This window comes from Equus caballus, chromosome 7, assembly GCF_041296265.1.
Source record: "Equus caballus isolate H_3958 breed thoroughbred chromosome 7, TB-T2T, whole genome shotgun sequence".
NCBI lineage: Eukaryota > Metazoa > Chordata > Mammalia > Perissodactyla > Equidae > Equus > Equus caballus.
Genome location: NC_091690.1, coordinates 52,686,234 through 52,708,826, shown reverse-complemented (window position 1 = coordinate 52,708,826; position 22,593 = coordinate 52,686,234). Strand labels below are relative to the sequence as shown.

Here is a 22,593-nt window from a genome sequence, read left to right as displayed (position 1 = left end):
CCACCTATAAAATGTGTAAGAGAAAGGGAGGACAGAGGTAAAGAGGTAGCCTTGAGGGAGTATGGAGTATGGTTAGTTTAAAAAAATCAATGGAAGATATGGGAACAATTAATTTCAAAGAGAATGATCATATTTAGTGCAGGCATTTGAACACACAGGACATTCTGGCTGCATAATTCACAGGATGCAGTGTACACTCCAAATCAATGACAATCATCATGTGTTGTATCTCCAGTTTATAGAATTCATGGGTCCAGAAATCAAAAACTGGAAGCGGAAGTGACCCCAGCTAACATCACTCCCAGTGAGTTTCTTGGGAAGTTTCTGCTTCAGGGCTCCAACCTTTGGCCTCTGAAGGTTTAGAGATCTTGACTCCTAAAGGGCTAACACTTCCAGAGACATGGCAAAATCCCATCAAACTTCTGCTGCCTGACACTTCATGTCCCTCATGCCAAGAAGAGTCATTACCATCCTGGCAGGGGTAACTGATCCTCGTCATCAATGTCACTGTGTGATCATGGCAATGGGCACGCACTGGTACCCTGCTGTGCTCAGACAGTGGCTGGGGGCAGCCCAGGAGCAACCTCAGTGCAAACACTGTGGTGTATACATATGGCTGTCAGTCAGTCATACCCCCACTGCAGGAGATCTGAGTGGTGTGACCTCGAAAGGCGCAGGTTCCTTTAGCTTACAGCAATTCTCAATGAGGACTGACGGCTGTCAGGTGGCTTCACTTCCTGCATCTGGAAGAAAAAGCCTTAGTTTTGATGGAGAAGTGGGCCACACAGCACAGGATTCACTGCAGTCCACCCCATCAGCCATTTGAATCGTGACCTGCAACAATATATGTCCCAGGAGAGCTTATTTGTGATGCATGAGGGTCAGGAGTAGGGAAGAACTTCCCTTAGGAAGTGAGACTTAAACTGAGAATGAAGGATCATGAGTGAGACGCAGCCGGGCAGAACCTTGTGTTTCTGACCTGCTTCTCTGTAAGCCCAGTTCTCTCTCCCACTACTGCCATTAAGACAGGACGCCAGACCAACACGTGCCACTGGGGTGGTTAGCGGGGTACTATTATTAGTGGAGTATTTGATTGACACATCAAACTAACCTTTCCAAGAACAAACTCAGCGTTTTTCATTCATTCCTTTTTCCTTCCTTCTCTCCTTCCAAACATGTTATATCAGAGAGAGCAGCACAATTGACATCAACAGATCCACACATGGAATTGCTCTAGACCATTAAGTAACAACGTTATGTTAAAATGGGTTTCCTGATTAGCATTTATTTTTTTATTAGCACTCATCACAGTCTCTATTTTCACCATTTATTTATATATTAGTTTATTTTCTTTCTTCTAATAGAATGTAAGCTCTATGAAAATGGGCCTTTATTTTGTTTCAAACTTCACACCAGTACTTATTGGATGTCAGGTAATAAATATTTAAAGGTACAAATCAATCACAACAATGTTAATACTAGAATTAGAAATGAACTTGGGAGTGCAAACCTCTTTCCAATTTGCTCTTTCTCCCAGGCTTTGCCTGATAGTAAACATCATCTACACAACCTGAACATTAGTAACTGTCAGAAATTCGTAGGGTGGATTTCCCCTTGTGTCTTCCATTAATCCATCTGGTAATTTCAGAATGTCTTGTTTTTCATATACATTTTACTGAAATGTAATATTTAGGTAATTTGCTTCTTTAAAACAAAAATCCAGATCTAATAGTACTGTAAATAATGGGATAGAAAAGGAAACAAGGACTGTGGTTTTGATAGCATGTTTCCCACGTGATGAATAAAAGGGAATAGTTGCAGAAGGGTATATTACACACATCTTGGGCACTGTTATGGACTACGATGTGAGCCCCCAAAATTCATATGTTGAAACCCTAATCCCCAGTACATCAGAATGTGACTGTATTTGGAGAAAGTGTCTTTAAAGAGGTAATTAAGCTAAAATGGGGTCATTAGGGTGGGCCCTAATCCAATCTGAGGGATATCTTTATAAGAAGAGGAGATAAGGTCACACAGAGAGACATCAGGGGCATTTGTGCACAGAGAGATGACCACGTGAAGAGGCAGCAAGAGGGCGGCCATCTGCGAGCCAAGGAGAGAGGCCTCAGAGGAAACCAAACCTGCTGGTACCTTGATCTTGGACTTCCAGCCTCCAGGACAGTGAGAACATAAATGTCTGTAGTTTAAGTCACCTAGTCTTTGGTATTTATTATGGCAATCCTAGCCAACTAAGAGAGGCACCAATTCAAAATCCTCTTGCCCCATCTCTGTACCCCAGCCATATCTTCTTTAATTATTTCAATGGAGCCTGTGAAAGCTTTGCACAGCTGCAACTGGACAGCACCTGCCTCAGGCCCATGCCATATTCCTCCTGACTCCTGCCCTTAAGCATCCCTGATACCACAATATGGGACACCTGAGGGAATCTGCTCTGTATTCATAAATGTGCAACTCAGAAATGTGGGGATGTTAATCCCTCTAGGATCACCCTTTGCCAATAGAAGACAGGAGCTGATGTCTTTTCACCTACCTGGTGGAAAGTTTTGAGACACATTTCATAATTCACCTCAGAAGGGTTTGATAGCATTGAGCACCAGTCACCCATAGAGGGATCAAAATGATAATGATGCCTTCATTGGCTTTCCCTCCTTCTGTTTCACTCCCTTTACTGGTACTCCTGCTCCCTGGGATTGACTCCTCCCCCCCAAAAAAAATCTGCACACAGCCTTTGTGTTCAAGGCCTATTTTCAAGGAAACACATCATAAGGTGGGAGCATGGCAGCAAACTAATGTTTTGGCTTATGAAATAATAATAAAATTGTTACTGTTAATGAAATAATGCTAAACTATTTGCAGTTATATTAACATGCCTTGTTGTTATCCCTCAATGTCCTCGCGCTGTTTCTGATTTTAGAGTTGACTCAGCAATTTCAATGATAAGAACTTATCACTCAGGTCCACTCATATTTATGCAAAATGTCCTACCTACAAGGTTATTCATCTCAGCACTGTTTGTTACATAAAAATATTGGGAACAACCCAACCATCAGTCATTAGGGAACTACAATAATAAATAAGGGTACATTTGTATAATGTAACATTGTGCAGCCAAAGAAAAGTAAGATGTGTGGTTAATGCACACACATATATACAAACTACTCTAGCTGATAAACAAATTCAGCAAGGTCTCAGGGTACAATATCAACACAGAAAAATCAATGTGCTTCTATACAACAAGGAACAAGCTGAAAAGGAAATTTTAAAAACGCCATTTACAATTACATCAAAAACAATAAAATACCTAGCCATATATTTAACCGAGGTAAAAGACTTGTATACCGAAACTACAAAACTTTGCTTAAAGAATTACAGAGGATTGGGGGCCGACCTGGTGGCGTAGCGGTTAAGTTCCTGTGCTCTGCTTTAGTGGCCTGGGGTTCACCGGTTTGGATCTCAGACCCGGACATACACACCTCTTATCAAGCCATGCTGTGGCATGTGTCCCACATATAAAGTAGAGGAAGATGGGCATGGATGTTAGCTCGGGGCTAATCTTCCTCAAAAGAAAAATTACAGAGGACCTACATAAAATGATGATATACCACCGCACAGCAATTAGAAAATATTGTATGATTTCATTCACATGAAATGTCTAGAAAACACAAATCTATACAGACAGAAAGCAGGTTCTTGGCAACTTAGATATTAAGAGAGTAGGGAAACGGGAGTATGACAGCCAAATGGTATTTGTGTAGTGACGTAACCCTTCTAAAATTGTGATGGTTGCACCACTCTGTGGACATACAAAAAAACACTGAATGGTATAGTTTTAAATGGGTAAACTGTATGGCATGCAAATTATATCTCACTATAGCTGTTGCAAAAACAAACAAAAGAGAAAATCATCAGAAGCTACGTCATTAGGAGCATAAAAAATTTAATCTCTGAAGCACCTAGAGTAGTAAGACGCAACAAACTTTAGCTACCATTATAGTTTTAATTTTAATGTTAAAACAATATAAAACTAGTGCAATTAAAAGAGTACGATATGGGCATAAGTAAATATTACTGCTATGGAAGAGTCCAGAAATGGATACAGGTATATATAGGAATTTGTTGTTTAAAAAGGTGGAATTTCAAATCAGTAGGTCAAGGATAGTTTTGATGAGGATCAAGGCTGCCCCAGGGAGAGAAACCCAAGGTGACTTGCCCTACATTCAGACCTGATCTATATCATCCTCCTGGGAAGCATAGGACGTCTTGATCTGATCTGTTTCTTATCTAAAGTTATAGGACCCCCCAATAACCAGACCCCACCTACACTGATACCATTTAATGACTTTTTTACATAATCTTTCCTTTGTCCTGTAAAGAGATAGCTCACACACCTATGCCTTAAATTTAACCCTACCCTCAACCCATGCTTGCAGCTCTTTACTGCCCATAGGTCCTGTCCGTATGCTACTCCCTGCTATTCTCTGAATAAAGGAGCACTACTACCAGAACTTGAGAGTCCAAGAAACCCTTCTTTTGACTCCTCAGCTCACCAAGCCCGCAACATTTCATCAATAAATGATACTATACCAAGTGGCCATCTTTCTAGCAGAAAAAAAAAACTGGATCCACTACTCCACAGCACATGCCAGAAAACATTCTTTGAGGATTAAAAACTAAAATGTCATTAAAAATAATGACACTTTATTACAATAAACAAAACTAGGAAATCTGAATGTAATCTAGAGTTTGAAGAGAATTTTTAAGGCAAGGCAGGAAACCCAGAAATTGTTTTTCAAAAAAGAATTTCTTGGCTACATAAAAATTAAATATTTTGTACAGCAACAGAAGAAACATTGATGTAGCAAAATAATTATCAATTCAATAGATGCATAAGACATTTAATAATGCACATGTGATACCAGCTCAACACAAGGTTGACATAAGGGAAGCCATATTGTAGAAAAGAAACCATATTCTAACTTTAAGTGACCTCTGACTAACTAGCCTAGACATGCTCTGTAGATTTTGTGGCCCTTCCCAGCTGCTTTAAGATAACTTTGTTCTTTTGAGTTCCTTAGGGATGTGATGACCCCCAAGCAGAGAGCCTGTGCTGATAGCCATCATCAATGACAACTGAAAGATCAGGGTTTAGGGCATTGCTCCAATTCTCTGACGCACATCCACCAAAACAAAGGACGATCAGGAACTGGGACCAGATATCTGCCCCACCCAGAGAGCAGCCACCTCCCCCACCTGGCGACCAGTCCATATGTAACTGGCCTATAGTCTTCACTCTGGGAGATGGTTCTTTTGGACATGAGTTGGCCATCTTCCCTCTTGCTGGCAAGCTGTAATAAAGTCCTTTCTCGCCTACCACCTTGCCTCCTGACTATTGGCAATTCTTGCCATAAGCAGAGGAGCCCACTTGGGCAGTAACACATGAACAATTCTTGGTAAAATGTTCTAGTAAATCCAGACTTAAACAGACCATTATTAACTCCACAAAGGTCACTCACTGAGACCCATAGCCAGCATGATTACTAGAGAAACTCTAGAACCATTCCTAAGTTAGGAAACTTGGTATCAGTGCTATTTCACAATTTAATATGAGGGGCCTTGACCAAATGGTAGGATCGGAAAAATAAAAACCAGAAATACATACTAGAAGGAAAAAAAAAAGCATGAAAGAGGTGAATACACTGCGAACTCAAAAGAATCAAAGATCAGAGGTCAGCATGGTGTCCAAGGTAAATAAAAAGAAATACGGGAAATAAAGCTTAAATAGGGGATGGATTGAATGGAGACGATAGACCATCTCATGGACTGGCAGGCACATTATTAAGGGAGAATCATGGTAACGGCTCCAAGACGCTGAGAACAGTCCCCCGGAGCAGCCTTTGACGAGCACCCGGCGACGTGACTCCCCACCCCTCGCCTCTCCCTTCCGACGTCTAAACCCAGCGCTGGGCTACGTCCCGCCGCCAACCCCGCCCCCAGCCTGTAGCCCCGCCCATAGGCCGTCTTCTGGCCTCAACCTCCTGGGCGGGGCCTGTTCCCGCCCCCAGCCCCGCGCGGAGCGACCCAGGGTCCCCCGGCACCCACGCGGGGAGAACTACGAGTTCTCTGCCGGAAATGGACGGACGTGATTGACAGCCCGAGCCCTGGAGGCGGAAGTGGCGTCACCACTTCGCGCCGTCTTTTTGCCCCGGGACTCCGCGCATCTTGGGGAGGCTTACGTTGTAGCGTTGGGGTCCCTCCGTCCTCGGTGCGGCCCGTGAAGGGAGGGCCCTGGGCGCACGGAGGGCGTTAAAGGACAGGTGCGGCCCGGGACCCGAGGGGCTCCGTAGAGAGGCCGGGCCCTCCGCTCGTCCGCCCGGCCGCTGGGCCCCGCGCTGAGCCGGGGCGGGAAGGGCGCCGTGCGGGGCGTTGGCGTCCCCTGCGCTTCCCTGGTCAGAGCCTCCGCGTCACCTTCGAGACTTTTCCCCAGAAGGAGAAGCAGCTCCGCTGTGCCAGTCCGGTTGCTCTGGCCCCGCGCCCTCCGGTTCTCAGGACCTGCGCCCCCGCCGTGTGCCTGTGAGTCCGGGGGAAAGTGGGTCAGGGGCCTCTTCTGCTTTTCCTGGGCGACAGAACGTGTCACCGGAGAATTTGGCCTTGTCTTTGCGGCTTCCGTTTTTGAATATTACGTGAAGGTAAGATAGTTTCTTGGGTGTCAGGGGTGAGCATGTTTGTGTATATGATTATAAGCAGATGTTGACCGTAAGTGTGTCACCTAAAGAAAAGCGAGAATACTCAGCTGTCTTTTCTGCGCTGCTAGGCCCATCCATCCCCGCAGAGCTTTAGTCAGGGGCCTCCAGGAGAAAAAGATGGAGACTTTATGACACCAGTTCTAGAATAGTTCACTTTACCATTGATAGGATATTTGCACTAAATGTGTTCTTTTCCCCACGTTTTTCTTTTGTAAAATCTTAAACCTACAGAAAATTTGAACATTTAATACAGTGAGTGATCATTGTAGTAGATTCACCATTGTTAACACTTTGCATGTTTGCTCCCTTCATAGACAAATAACTTTATGGTAATTATTTGAAAGTAAGTTGAAAATAAATTGCAGGCGTGATACTTGACCTTTAAATACTTGGTTATTCATCTCCCAAAGATAAGGACATTATCCCATCATAATACTATTAGTTCACCCAGGATAGTTAAAAAGACTAATGTCATCAAATATCCACTCTAAGTAAAAACTAAAACTCTCCACATTGTTCCAAGATATGTTTTTGGATCTAGGACTCAATCAAGGTTTATATATGGCCGTTGTTTATATCTTTTAATCGTTAACCTAGATCAGTTGCTCTTGTTTGAAGAATCATACACATTCTTATGGAAAGTCACGCATTTTGATATTTCTGATTTAATTTTCTTGGTGTGTGTAAACCTGTCCTCCATTTCTCCTCAACTGGTAATTGGGTCCAGAGCAGAGGTTGGCAAACTTTTTGTCTGAAAAGGTTCAGATAGTAAGTACTTGTTGCTTTGCAGGCCATAAGGTGTGAGAATTACTCAGCTCTGCCTTTGTAGTGGGCAAGCAGCCATAGACCTAAGGAAACAATTGGGCACAGCTGTGTTCCCACAAAGCTTTATTTACACAAACAGGCCTGTGACCAAAGTGTGCCAGCTCCTGGTGTAGAGGCTTCAGAAGATTATTTCACAATATTTGTAGGTGATGGCTAGATCAAATTGCATTCTGTCAGGAGGTCAGAAATTTATGTCATCCCTCAGTTAGTGATGCCAACTTTGATCACTTGCTTAAGGTAGTGATCAGCAGAGCACTCTATTTTAAAGGTGGACTTTTCCTTGTGAATACAAAAGTCCTGTGTGGGGTCATATTTTGATACTCAGAATGTCTTGTTCCCCAACAGCCTTTCTGATAATTATCTTAGCATCTGTTAATCACCCGCAGTGAATAAACTTCTGTATTTGTTGTCTCGAATTTGTGGGGGTGTATTTTCAGGGCAAGTTTCTCAGGTTGTTTTTCTAGGTCAAAGGGCAAATATATATTTACTTTTTCTGGATATTACAAATTTCCTTCTACAGGTCTTATGCCATTTGGTAGTTTGTGAATGAGCTTTTTAAAAACATGTCTAAAAATATGAAGAACCATAACGAAAAAAATTTAGTTTTCACTTCAAGGCACTTGTTTTCAAATAGAATACCTGTCCACTTTCATCCTGAGTAAAAATATTCAAATATTTTTCAGAAGTGCAGTGTTTGGTTTATATTATATTCTATGCAGGCATTTTGTGTGAGTTTTACATGATTATTAGGTAGTAATTCTATTTTTGTGTGCCTTTTATTTGTGCATACTGTACTGTAACATTCTTGTGGGGAATGACAGTTCAATCCACAAATGGTCATTGAATTCCTTTAATGAGCTAGGATGTGTGTTAGGGACAGAGAAACAATGGCCATCAAAATGGACATAGTACTGCCACCATGGGGCTTCCAGTCTCTTTAGGAATACAGATATTAAACGAATACTGGTAAGTTTGTGATTTGGACATCAGAATGGTTTAATATGAGCTGGTCATATGTATTGGGAGGGATTGATATTTAAGTTGTGAGTAAAGCCTGAGTAGGATTGACGTGGTCGGGTCCTTGGGCTATTGTGAGATTTGTAGAGTGGGTGAGGGGGTGAGGAAATTTCAGGTCAAGGGAGCTTGATTAGCAAAATCCAGCATAGTTGAGACCTTGGTGTATTTCTTAAACTGAGGAGAGAGGGTTCGCAGAAGTGGAACAGACACAGTGGTGGGAGATAGAGTGGAGAGCAGGGACAGGAGAGTGAGGTTCTCTGGACAATATTCTAAGGCCGTGGAATCTTCTGAGATGATTTAGCAGGAGAGTGATTTCAATCAGTTACAACTTAAATAGAACCCACTAACTCCTGCTTTGGGAATGGACTTCAGGAAAGATGAGAGTGAAGGCGTGGAGTCAAGATAGACTCTTATCATAAAGAAGTTTTGGAACATGATCATGGAACCTAGATGGTGGGTGATTGTTATGGAAAACAAAATGAAATGATTTGAGAGGGTTTTTTTTAAGGATTGGCACCTGGGCAAACAACTGTTGCCAATCTTTTTTTTTTTTTTTTTTCTGCTTTATCTCCCCAAACCCCCTCTGTACATAGTTGTATATCTTAGTTGCACGTCTTTCTAGTTGTAGGATGTGGGATGCCGCCTCAATGTGGTCTGACGAGCCGTGCCATGTCTGCGCCCAGGATCCGAACCCTGGGCCGCTGCAGCAGAGCGCCCAAACTTAACCACTCGGCCACAGAGCCGGCCCCAATTTGAGAATTTTGTAGAAGGTAAGAGAGAAAGAATCCAGGCATTTCCTTCATCTGTTTGTTTGTTGGAGGATATACCCCCACCTAATGAATGTTTGAATGTTTAGTTAGTGCTTAGTGAAAAAATTCAACCCATGGCTGTGCTTAGGAAACTTGTAAACTATCGGAGGAGACAAACATCTATCCAAGAAAATAAATGTATTATTACAAATTGATTAGAGTTCTGGAGCTAAAGTAGAGGATGGTATTATTTTCTCTTCCTGATAAGGGAACAGGTGAAGGTACAGGACTTGATAAATATTTAAGTCATAAAAAGACAATGCATCAGAGTTAGCCACGTGGGAAGGGACGCCAGGAGGAGATGGGAAACCTTCTGTATTTGGTTGATAACATTTCTAGGCTCAGAGAGGGGAGTGCGTCAAGGGTTACTCCTGAATTTGACGGTAGAGGCCTTTTATTTGGTTGTGGGAAATGCTGACGCAAGATTCTAATCTTCAGTGTATACCTGACAGGAAAAATGAGTGGTATCTGTTCAAATGATGTGAATCAAGAGAAAACAAGAGAAAGTATAAATGTGTGTTAATTTTGTGTATAGCACATTCATTCAAGGAATTAATCAGAATCGGTAATTCACTGTGTTATTATCAATCTTAGCAAACGTTTGTGTTAATAAACATAGAGTGGTTTTGTAGTCCACCTGGAGGTTCCTTCTCCTACCCAGATCAGGCCTTTGATTCCCTGGCCGAACATCCAGAGTGAGCCCTCCTGTTTGACTTTTTATAAACACTGATGCATCTGGGGGCTAGAGTCACTCCACAGGTAAAGGACCAGAAGACTCCCCTGACAATACAGTTTGCCAGCACCTGAAGGCTCCACATGGCTTGGAAATATCCATGTTACCCTCTCCCTTTGCTACTTGGATGTCCCAATGAGCCAGCTGTGCCATAGTGAAACAGTTGCTCAGGAGCCTGAAGATAAGCTTGATGAGGATGTCCTGTGACTCTGCGAATGTCTCTCCTATTGGCAAGAAGTGACGTGAAAGCTCTGTTGGCCTTTCATCACCAGTCACTGGCTGCCTTCAGTGAGTCAGGTCCTGTGCCGCTCTTTGTACTGGCAGACACTGGCATCCAAAACAGACATGATGCTGCCCATGATGCAAAGAAACCTCTCCAAAGCAAGCTGACCCTGATGTCAGACAGCAGTGTTAAAAAGCATTAGTACAGCTAGAGAGTTCTTTATGATAAAAGATTGTTTCTCCAAAAATATACATATTTAAATGTCTATCCGCTCAGTAATATTGCTTCAAATATATAAAGCTTTGCCTGATGGAAGGAGAAGAAGAAATAGACAAGGCCACAATTCTGGGGGGAGATTTTAATATATTTTGCCCATAGTGTCAAACCAAACAATAGAGGACGGATCAATTAGGATGTACTTTGGAAATGCTATGTAAGCTGCCTAATGTGCAAATAGAGAATAGTGTGTCTAGTAACTTTCTGAACTCAGAAATTGCTCATCTGGGAGCAAGGGGTAAGGAATGGACTGGAAGGTGCAAGAAGGCTGTGTGGAGGAGGAACTGTGTTGTGTATCTTGTTTAGGCTGGGGATTACATGAGACTGTCAAAACTCATCCACTAAATACTTAAGATGTGTGTGTTTAATTGTATATTTTTAGAACCTCAATTACAAAGTAAAAAGAAAAGAAAAGCATTCTATGCAGACACCACCTGACTAAACAGATTCTTGGGCCTACTGAGCCCGAGGACCCCCAGTTTGAGACCCCGGTAGTAAGGACAGTTATAGTGTGAGTCTAGACACACGGATTTTGTAACCTATGTGTTTCTGGGTCTTCTGAACTGTAGAATAAGGACTGAGAGGTTGTGAGGGTGATGCTGGTTCGTAGATAATGAAGTGTGGAACTTTCAGTGGTTTTCGTCATTCAGATGCCATTTTGTGTCAGCATTTGGCTTGTCGGTCTGTGTTTGATTTATTAAAGGTTATTGTTTTTTTTTTAATAGCACCCACATTGGTTTATAACATATAAGTTTCAGGTGGACATCATTGTATTTTGACTTTTGTATAGACTGCATCGTGTTCACCACCAAGTCTAGTTGCCGTCCATCACCTTACACATCATATGCCTCTCTACTCCTTTTGCTCTTTCCCTCTGGTAACCTCCAGTCGGGTCTCTGTATGTGTGTGTGTGTCTTCGACATATAGGCGAGGTCATGTGGTAATTATCTTTCTCCATCTGACTTACTTCGCTTAGCATAATACCCTTAAGGTTCATCCACCTATTTGCAAATGGAAGGTTTTGTCTTTTTTGCGGCTGAATTTTCCATTGTATACATATATACACCACTTTATTCATCCCTTGCTGGGCGCTTAGGATGTTTCCAAGTCTTGGCTATTGTGGTTGATGCTACAAGAACATAGGGGTGCATGTATCTTTTCAAGTTAATGTTTTCATGTTCTTTGGAGAAATACTCAGAAGTGGAATAGCTGGATCATATGGTATTTCTGTTTTTAATTTTTTGAGCAATCACCATACTCCTTTCCATAGTGGCTGCTCCGGTTTACATTCCCACCAGCGGTATATGAGGGTGCCTTTTTCTCCACAGCATCTCCGACACTTGGCCGTGAGGTTTGTATAGAAGATTTCATAGGTGAGATAGTCGTTTTTCTGCTGATCGCATCTTATGTCCATTTCTCTATGTAGATTCCATCCTTTTCCTCTTCCCCTTCTATGTTTTTGTTGTCACAAGTTATCCCTTTTTGTATTGTGAGTTTATGACCAAATTAAGTGTTTGTGGTTATTTTTAATGTTTTCTTTCTCTTTAGCATTTGTTTTTTTGTTTTTTTTTTGAGTAAGATTAGCCCTGAGCTAACATCTGCTGCCAATCCTCCTCTCTTTGCTGAGGAAGACTGGCCCTGAGCTAACATCCATGCCCATCTTCCTCTACTTTATATGTGGGACGCCTGCCACAGCATGGCTTGCTAAACGGTGCCATGTCCGCACCCGGGATCCGGGCCAGCCCCTATGTTATAATTATTTTCTATCCTATTCTGATACCGAGTTGCAGTTTACTGATTCTGTCTGTTTATCACCTTGTTCAACACTTCGTATTCCTTTGCCTTTTTGTGTTGGGCAGGAGGGCTCCTTTCACGCTTCCTGGTAAGGCAGGTCTAGTGGTGGTGAGCTTCCTCACCTTGTCTTTGTTGGGGATAGCCTTGATTTCCGATTCATCTGTGAAGGATAGCTTCGCTGGATAGAGCATTTTTGACTGGCAGTGTTTAACCTTGAGTCTTTTGAATATATCCTTTCACTCTCTCCCAGCCTATAGATTTTCTGCTGAGAAATCCATTGATAACCTAATAGGGCTTCCTTTGAAAGTTATTTTCTTCTCCCAGGCTGCCCTAACACTTTTCCTTCATCGTTGACTTCTGACAGTTTTAATACAGTGTGCCATGGGGAAGGTCGTTTTGAATTTAGATAATTAGATGTTCTATTAGCTTAATGGCCTTGTATATCCAGTTCTTTCCCCGAGTTTGGGAAGTTCTCAGCTTTTATTTCTTTAAATAAGCTCTCTGCTCCTTTCTCCCTCTCTCCTCCTTTTGGGATACCCATTATCCTTGTGTTGGTTTTCCAAATTGAGTCAGATAGTTCTTGTAGAATTTCTCCATTTTTGAAAAATCTTATTTCTCGGGGCCGGCCCCATGGCCGAGTGGTTAAGTTCATGTGCTCTGCTTTGGTGTCCCAGGGTTTCGCTGGTTTGAATCCTGGACACGGACATGGCACCGTTCATCAAGCCATGTTGAGGCGGCGTCCCACATGCCACAGCTAGGAGGACCCACAACTAAAAATATACAACTGTGTACTGGGGGCTAAGGGCAGGGGGAAAGGAAGAATAAAATCTTAAAAAAAAAAAATCTTACTTCTCTCCCCTCTTCCACCTGAATCATTTCTAGATTTGTACTTTAGAGCTTGCTAATTCTTTCTTCCATATCTTCTGCTCTATTTCCAGTGCTTTCTACTTTATTCTTAACCTCATTTATCTACTCTTCAGCTCCAGAATTTTATTTGTTTTTTTAATTTTCCATCTCTTTGGTGAAGGATTCCTTCTGTTCATTCATTTTATTCCTCAGTTCAGTAAGCCCTCTTTCTTAGTATTCTTGTAAGCCTTTGTGTGTCTTCATGACAGCCATCTTGGATTCTCTGTCAGTTAGATCAGTCTTCCATGACTTTAAGTGGGACTGCTAGAGAAATGTCAATTCTTTTTATGCTGCTGGATTCGTTTTATTCTTTAACAGTGGTTGAGTTGTTGCTCTGATGGTGCATTTGGGGTAGGAAATATTTTTCTTATCTGGGTAAGCTGTTTATTTTGATTCTGAGCTGCTTCTGTCGCATTTGAGAGCCTGTGCTTTCCACCTTCCACTGTCTCTGCCAGATGGGTCATCAGTATCCTCATTGTGCTGTTTGTGCCTCTGTAGTTGCTGCTTCCTTGCTGCCTACAATGTTGCTGCAGTTGTGGGTGTCACCTGTATGGTCACTGGGGTAAGAACACCACTACTGCTTCTGGCGTTGCCTGGGTTGGGGGTGCCCCCTCTGCAGCTTGGCACAGGGAGAGCGGGGCAGGAGCTGGGGTCACAGGCATCTCTGCCAGGTCTTGGTTTGTTGGTTTGCAGGCACCACTGCTATGAGTGAAGGGACAGAAGTTGCACGTGCATCTGGGGAGGACTGGGGTCATTGGCTCCATTGTCACTGTTTTCTGGGTCTCTGGGCTCTCCATGGGCTCAGACACTGCTGCTGCATGTACCACTTTACTGCTGCTCCTGGGTTATCCAGGGGTGCTGGCAACACTGCTGCTGCCAGGATACTGGGTTTGTGAGTGTTGCCACTGCCACCAGGTTGCCCATGTTCATTGACGACACTGCCACCACCACAAGGGAAGGAGTACCTGGGTCACAAGTGCCACTGGGGTCCCTAAGTTCTGGTCTCCAGTGGCTGCGTGGGTCCTGGAACTTCAGGTCACAGGCACCACCACTATCAGGGACCCAGGGTGTTGTATGCAGCACCCTCTGCCGGCAGGGCCAGTGTTGGTGTAACACCACTGGGGCCTGAGTTCTGGGCACTCTGGTGGCTCTGAAACCTCCAGTTGATGGTGCTACCTGCCACTGCCTGAGGAGGGGGTGGGGCTGAGCCATGAGTGTCGCTGTGACTCTTGCAGCCTCTGGTCTCTACACCAGCAGGATTCCTGCAATCTCAGGCCAGGGGCACTGCTGCCACTCCAGGGGGTATCAGAGTCTTGGATGCAACCCCTGCTGCTGGAAGGGCTGGTGTCAGAGGCACTGCCATCAGGGTAGGGGGAGGGCGCTGGGTTACAGGTATCACATTTCCCGGAGCCTCTGGTCATGGGCCTGCAGTGCTCCCTGGTGCCTCCAGCAGCTTGGGCTCCCTGGACTCCTGGGGCTTCCGTTCGTCTGTGCTACCTCAGCTCTGGGATTCTGTGATGGGAGGTGCGGCCACAGCTCCTGGAACTTCCAGTCTCAGGAGCGGCCGCCACTGCTCTCCTGGTTCCACGAGGTACAAGAAGACTAGTCAGCCCCCCTTCACATGTGTAGATGTATGGCTCTCCCAGGTGTTCTGGTGTGCTGTGCAGACTCCTTTGTTGTTCTGTGCCTGTCCTACTGGTTGGAACTTAGAAGGGCGAGACAGAACAATGTGCTCTGCTGTGATGCTGGCATCACACCAGAAGTTACTGATTTTTAACAAAAAGAAGATGATCTTCAAATACAGGATGTTAAAGGATGATTTAAGACACATGAAGGAAGTCTGTGGAAGAAACAAATAAATATAAAAGCCAATTGGGTGGAAAACGAACTGAAAAGTGAAATGAAAAGGTGCTCACCATCTGAAAAAGGCTCGTACAATAGGCGGATGTTGGGGGAGTGTGATACGGCACTGCCCTTTGGCCAAGGAAAGGGGAGAGTGCAGACCTGTTTGATTTGAGTGTTTCCAACCAAGACCTGTGGGGGCTTCCCAAGGCTTTAATGTATCCTGACTTCTTTTATAAAAACATTAACGTGCTTTTTCTAATCTTTTAGGGTCAGATTCAGAAGACCTAATGATTATTTCCCTTTTCTTCCATTTTCTTATTCAGGAACCAATAGAATATATGTGATTATATGTACATGTGTATGTAGGACACTGGTTATTTTCTCACCTGCTTGATTGTTTTCCCATATCAGTGATGAATTGTTATATCAATTATTATTTTATTGTCTATGTTCTCCAGTAGGATTGTTGGGTCCTTAATGCCTGGGACATTTTCTGTATAGGTTAGTGCCCTCAACTGAGTGCCTGGTACAGGGACTTAACTTCTTCATTATTTACTGAAAGAATAAAGGAATAAGACAGTGATAAGAACTTAAAAGGAGGCCCATGTGAGCTTCAGGCTTCTCCGGCATCCATCAAGGGAAGCTCAAGAGTGTTGACCGAATAAAATATTTCATTTTTCTTTTCTTCATATGCCCAGGAGCAGTCTTGGCCAGTACCGTCCAGTAGAGTTTGCAGATCATGTATATATTGAAAATATTAAGCATGAAGGCAATATTAAAAAAACTAAGATATTATCTATATTTGAAGCATTCTAAATTCAGTGGACACTAATATCTATCAGATATATTTGATTTGTGTTTACATCATACAGAATTTAGAGTTGGAAGAGTAGATTCAGGTATTCAAGTTGCCAAATGTGTAAGTGAGCTGTAAGCTCCTCGTGAGACATCTGGTACAGTGGTCCTCAGTAAATGGCAGTTGATGTTACTGATGCTCTTGTTATAGAGCGTACTGTTCTAGCAGCATTTAGGTTCTCCCTGCACAATATAGAGTCCTTTGGTCTGGACCTAAGCACTCGTGCTGCTGGTTTATGTAGGAGGAGCTTAGGTGGGGCAGAGAATGCTGTGCTCTAAGTCAGCTCCCTGGTACATATGCCTTAGGGAGAGTGGCTGCATAATCTCATTCATCAAGTTTATTGCCTTGACGAGTGAAGAGTCACATTCCTTAGGGCTTAAGTCCTCTGTAAAATGAACCCACTGTGCTTTTCCTCATGGGCAGCATGGCTCACAGTTCCTAGTCCCCTTTTGTGGCTCCAGGTGAGACAGGACTCCTCTGACGTTTGATGACAGTAGTGTGTGTTTGTGTGAGGTTTCTTGAGTGTGAAGGGATATTGGGAATTTCAATCCAGAATGGAATGACCTCCAGGCAGGTGAATATGGGAATTGTGGTCATCTCTGCGTCCTCATGCCTTGTTTCTTTTCTCCTAGGTCTTTCTAAGGACCCTTGCTGCCTTCCTGAGGAACAGATAGAGGCAGAAAGGATGGCAACTGACTGTTTGACAGACTGTTCTCAGGTAATTAGAAAGTGTGTCCTACAAAATAACATATAATACCACCAGACAGACACATTTCCTTCTAGGTAGACCTGTCTCCAGAGCTCCTGAAAGAAATCAAGCCACTCCAGGACTGAGTCCTATTGAATTCCCTCCCAAAGTGGAGCCTCTCATATTGGTTCCTGTGACTAATCTCAGTATTTCAATAATTACCTTTAATATTGTCTCTTAGGATGGTGACTGCATATTTTTTATTTTGTTACATGGTCTGACATGGTAACAAAGATGAAAGTGTGCATTTCTCAAAGATTTTATACATTCATCAACTTTTCCAAGTTTCTGCAGTTTGCTTAGAACCATGCAGCAAGAGGGAACTAAGAAGAGAAGAGCTTTTAGTCTAGTTGTGGTGAGATAAGTTCACGTGTTAGAGGTTCCATTAAAGCCGTAACTGGAGGAGATCAACCATGAGTGAGTGTAGACCAAGAGAAGAGTACATAGGACCATTGCACCCTGGGGGAGATGATGAGAGACCATGAAACCCTCTGTTACCATTTCCTCTCCCATCCTCATTCCCCAGTGAACACTGGTGTACATGTTACTTTACTGACCCAGCCTGTGTGTGATGGTTTAGGACTCGGTTGCCTTCGCTGATGTGGCTGTGCACTTCACCCGAGAGGAGTGGACTTTACTGGACCCAGCCCAGAAAAATCTATACAGAGATGTGATGCTGGAGACCTACAAGAACCTGACCACAGTAGGTAAGGCTGCCATCCTTCCTGTAGCCTCTTATGGACCAGATATATAGATGTGTGTGTATATATATATGTGTGTGTGTATATATATATATATGATGTGTTTACTACGTTCCAGTATTGGTGGAGTGAAATCTGCACATAAGGGACACTAGCAAACACTAGTCTCTACACTAGTGGGTTTTAATCCAGTGTGGTTTCTGTAAAACTGTGGTTCTAGGACTAACATTATCCCCATCACTCTGTTAGAAATGTGCATTCTCAGACTCTAGCTTTGACATAGTGAGTGAAACTCTGGCATTGTGCCCTGACATCTTTGTTTTAATGAAGACACTGGGCATGAGTCCAGTGGAAAATAAAGTGTGACAACCACTGGTGTGGTGGTTTCTCCATGAGAATGCATATCTCTTTCATACTTACTTTATTTCCTATTTCAATAAAAGTCTTAATGCTCTGTAATGTGTGTGTATATATATATCTGAACATAGGATTCAGAAGCAAGAGATAACCAATCTCTTTGATGTACAGAAGGGATATTTGCATTTTTATGTCTTTTGAAATAATTTTACTCCTGATTTCATCAGAAATTTAGGACCTGATTCATGGGGAAATTTGTCGTCTGCGGAGGCCTTTTCTCTTAATACGTCTTTCCCTGTGCACAGAATGTCAGGTGTTCAAACCCGACCTGATCTCTTGGTTGGAAGAAGAAGAAGAGTGGAGGACAGCGGGGAGAGGAGTCTTCCAAGGTGAGTGAGCGTGAAGACCTTCCCTGGCCAGTGAAAATCTCAGTGTGTCAGAATCATAATGAGGAAACTTTAAGACATGCTTTCTCCAGAAGGCTGAGGTCACTGGTCTCTGAAGCCTTGGGCATTGTCAGCTTCTCATACATTCTTTACATTTAATGAAAATTTCCTGTGATCTCACAGGATGACTTGTTCTGCTGCTTCTTTGACTTGTTCTGCTTCTTTAACTTTATTTAGATATATGCGCTTTGTCTATAACTTTCCTACTTCTTTTCCCTGATAGCGTCTGTCTCTTTTCCCCATCATAATTTTCATAGATTCGTTTTAATCACCTACTGAATCTTGAGTGCACATCCTTATCATTGCAAAATTTTTGGCATAGCCATGCTCTTCAAATCTGTCTTGCCCTTTTTTTGTTTAATATGTTTAATTTGGAATTAATACTATGAGCCTTGTTGTTTTTCACTCCTTGAGCGTGCATTTCCTTTTGCAAATTCCAACATTTTTTTGTTGTTTTTTAAATTTTAGAATGGGAACTGCAACTTAAGACCAAAGACTCGACGATTCAGCAGGATATTTTTGGGGAGAAAACATCCAATAGGCTAGAAATGGTAAGAACAGTAAGTTTAAAAAGAGGTATTTCTTGTTTTCCACATTCAGCAAAGATTGAGATTTTCATTAGATAGCACATGAGTATAACTGATAAATATTTGAGATAAGTGGCTTTGTCTGAGAGAGCAATGTCTCTGGGAAGATATTCTGCATCTGTTGAATTGGGGTATTTCCGAAACCTAGCTTGAAAGTCATTGCTTCAGAATTCACACAAGGACTCATTTTCACTTATATAACTAGACATTGACTTTTGAAAACAATTCCATGAAACTGTACAGGAGTCTTTTAAAATTACAATAGATGGCATATCATTCTGGCCAAAGGATTCCATCATTCAACTTAAAAGAAATGAACAGGGTAGGAAGTGTGTGAATGTAATAGAAATGGCCATCCTCATCATCATCATCATAATGATGTTTCTATTTTCAGATGGGTGGGATCAATTAGTGAGTCTAAAAAATCTTTGAATGATCATTCTTCATTCTTCAACAGGAAAGAATTCCCAATGGGTGGGAACTCCATGATTGTGAGCAATGTGGGAAAGTCTTCAATGAACGTTCATGTCTTAAGACCCAGAGGAGAACTCAAAATGGAGGGGACAGTTATGACGACAGTCAGTATGGAAAAAGCTCCCTCGCTCTGCATAAGAAAACCTCACCTGGAGAGAAACATTGTTTGTGTACTCAGTGGGGAAAAGCCATCAGCCCGACTCCAGCGATCGTGTGCAGGAAAACTAGCATGCAAGAGAAAGCCTTCGAATGCAGTGATAGCGGGAAAGCCTTTGCTAATCAGTGTTTCCTTCAGACACCAACGAGAATTCACAATCGAGAAAAACTCTATGAGTGGAAAGACTGTTCAGGATCTTTTAGTCACTCTGCTAGCCTCGGTGTGCATATACAAACTCACACTGCTAACAACCATTACAAATGTGAGGAATGCAAAAAATCCTTTAAACGATCTGCATACCTTAACGCTCACGTTCAAGTTCACATTGGAAGAAAACCTTTTCAGTGTAAGGAATGTGGGAAGGCCTTTGTTAAGTCTTTTGAACTTATTGGACATGTTAAAACACACATGGGAGAGAAGCCCTTTCTGTGTGAGGTATGTGGAAAATCTTTTAGAAGTTCCTCGTACCTTCAGGTTCATAGTCGAATTCATACTGGAATAAAACTCTATAAATGTAAGAAATGTGGGAAAGACTTTAAACGTTCCATGCACCTTAAAGTTCACATGCGAACCCACACTGGAGAGAAACCCTATGAATGTAAGGAATGTGGGAAAACCTTCACTCAATCCTCAGGCCTCATTTACCACAATAAGATTCACACTGGAGAGAAGCCTTTTAAGTGTGACACATGTGGGAAAGCCTTTGCTAGTTTCTCACATCTTACTGCCCATTTTAGAACTCACACTGGAGAGAAGCGTTTTGAGTGTAATGTATGCAGGAAAAGATTTAGCAGTTCCTCGTACTTAGTCGTTCACAACCGCACTCACACTGGAGAGAAACCCTATAAATGTGAGGAATGTGGGAAGGGCTTTAAACGTTCTGTGTCCCTTAAAGTTCACATGCGGATTCACACTGGAGAGAAACCCTATGAATGCAAGAAATGTGGGAGAGCCTTCACTCAGTCCTCAAGCCTTACTGACCATAGAAAAACTCATACTGGAGAGAAGCCTTTTAAATGTGACGCATGTGGGAAAGCCTTTGCTCTTTCCTCACATCTTAACAGACATTTTAGAACTCACACTGGACAAAAGCCTATTGAGTGTAATGTATGTGGGAAAACATTTAGCAGTTTTTTGTACTTGATCGTTCACAAGCGTACTCACGCTGGAGAGAAACCTTAGAAACGTAAAGAATGTGGAAAAGCCTTCAGTTTCCCCATTTCCTTTTGGTACCATGAAAGCACTTAGCTGCAGAGAAATCCTGTCAGTGTAAGGAATGTGGTAAAACCCTGAGTTGTCCCGATTCACTTTGAAGATATGAAAGAACCACACTGGAGAGATGCTCTAGAAATGTAAGGAATGAGGGAGAGCCATCAGAATCTCATCACAACCCGGCATGTATGGACTAACAGGGAAACTGTACCAGTAAGAAACATGGAAAGCCCTTGTCTATTTCCTCAGTGGAATATTTTTTTTTTTTAATATATGAGAAACGGACAGAAATCCAAGTGGTGTAATGTGAGAAAATTGTTCTGGTTATGTTCACTTGTGATTTTGGTGTGGAGAAAAACTTTGTAAGAAATGTTGTATAGTCAATAAAATTTTTCGTAAGATTGTTTCTCTTCCTTGATAAACATAGGGTAATTCAAGAGAAACTGAGTATAGGAAATATGGGGAATGCTGCCCTTACTGTGAACCATGGGGTCTTCTGAGATACGTAGCATTCCGAGTGGTCCTATAGATAGAAGCCTTTGTGATTAGGCCCTGATCATTCCTGGGTATGAGGTGTCTTTCTGTCTACTGATAGGCCGGTCTAGTTGCTATGCCTTCCAGGTTGCTATCTAGTCAAAAGTGGATCAATAGGATTCACACTTAATTGTCTTCTAACCACCTGGATTTGCACACTGAAAATTAGGAAACGTTGATGAAAGGATTTGAAGAAGACAAATAAATGGAAAGATATCCTGTAATCAAGGATAGGGAGAAAATATTATGTCAGTATTAACCTGGCAGCCTATAGATTCAATGCAGTCCACATTCCAACGGCCTTTTTTTTTTTCCAGAAATGGCAAAGCCAAACTTCAAATTCATAGGGAAATACAAAGGACCCCAAATAGAACAATTTTGAAGAGAATAAAGAAGTTGGAGGACTCACAATTCCCAATTTCAAAGCTACAATAATATGAATTGTGTTTCTATCTTTTAATCATTTTACGTTGTGTGAGGTATGGTGAGGCCAGATGCAGATCAAGAGAGAGAAACTAGAAAGTTTTATGGTTTTGTTACACTCGCACTTTCTTGGAGAGAACACAGCACATTCCACAGAAGGCCACTCGGACCCTCCAAGGGCCCATGCGACAGGGAAAGGAAGCAGAAGTATGAATATGCAATTTTACTGTGGTTTCCACGGGAAAAATGGGCTAGGCAGGGTAAGCAGGCATGCAGGTGGCTGGCTGTGTTTGAAAGTGTTCCCCCTGAGAAATGCGTATTGATTTTGACTTTTAGATTATATATGGTTTGGTGCTGTCTGGAGTCCCCAGATATTAATGGGTCAGCCAGGATTCACTTGAAACAGCTAGTGGCTGTTGTGTAGATGTTAAGGCATCAATTTACAGATTTTTAAAATATAGTTAATACATCTGGCCTGTGAAGCTTGAACATCACTGTTTGCATTATGTGTATTTGGGGTACTGGTTAAGATTACATTGCAGGCTTGGGTGGCTGAGACCTTTATCGCAGAAGACACTTGTGTAAGATGAGATTCAGCTAAAACGCATCCACAACATTAAGGAAAGGAGAGTATAGGCTATTTCTAGCAGTAGTTATGACCCCTTGAAGGAGAGCACGTAGCCAACCTCCCCATTTGATGGACGGGAACCAGGGAAATAATCCATGGCAGATTGGGAGGTGCCTGGGCCATGGGATTATGTGATGATACAACTGTAGAGTGTAATTATGTGAAACATCTTTAATAATAGTCATAGGAGTGTTCGTATCTGATTAGCTAGGCCACATGGCACGTTATTAATGGGCGAACAACAGAAAGTTACTGATTTTGCAAACACCTCCATGGTC

At 42.5% G+C, this 22,593-nt stretch overlaps 1 protein-coding gene across 7 annotated transcripts; it reads left to right on the top strand.

Moving 5' to 3' along the window:
• The first annotated feature begins 6,044 nt into the window (after positions 1–6,044).
• Positions 6,045–21,131, top strand: LOC100059554 (zinc finger protein 266). 7 transcript variants are annotated; one of them, XM_023645479.2, is made up of 7 exons: positions 6,045–6,707; positions 9,229–9,376; positions 16,681–16,766; positions 17,377–17,503; positions 18,160–18,243; positions 18,769–18,851; positions 19,345–21,131. In XM_023645479.2, the coding sequence occupies exons 3-7, from the start codon at positions 16,734–16,736 to the stop codon at positions 20,698–20,700; spliced, it is 1,683 nt and encodes a 560-aa protein (XP_023501247.1). In that variant the 5' UTR covers positions 6,045–6,707; positions 9,229–9,376; positions 16,681–16,733; the 3' UTR covers positions 20,701–21,131. The 7 variants fall into 7 exon arrangements, with proteins under 7 accessions (XP_023501247.1, XP_023501248.1, XP_070130228.1 ...); XM_070274127.1 differs by having other exon boundaries at positions 6,054–6,707; positions 18,082–18,243; XM_023645481.2 differs by having other exon boundaries at positions 6,088–6,591.
• The last annotated feature ends 1,462 nt before the right edge of the window (positions 21,132–22,593 follow it).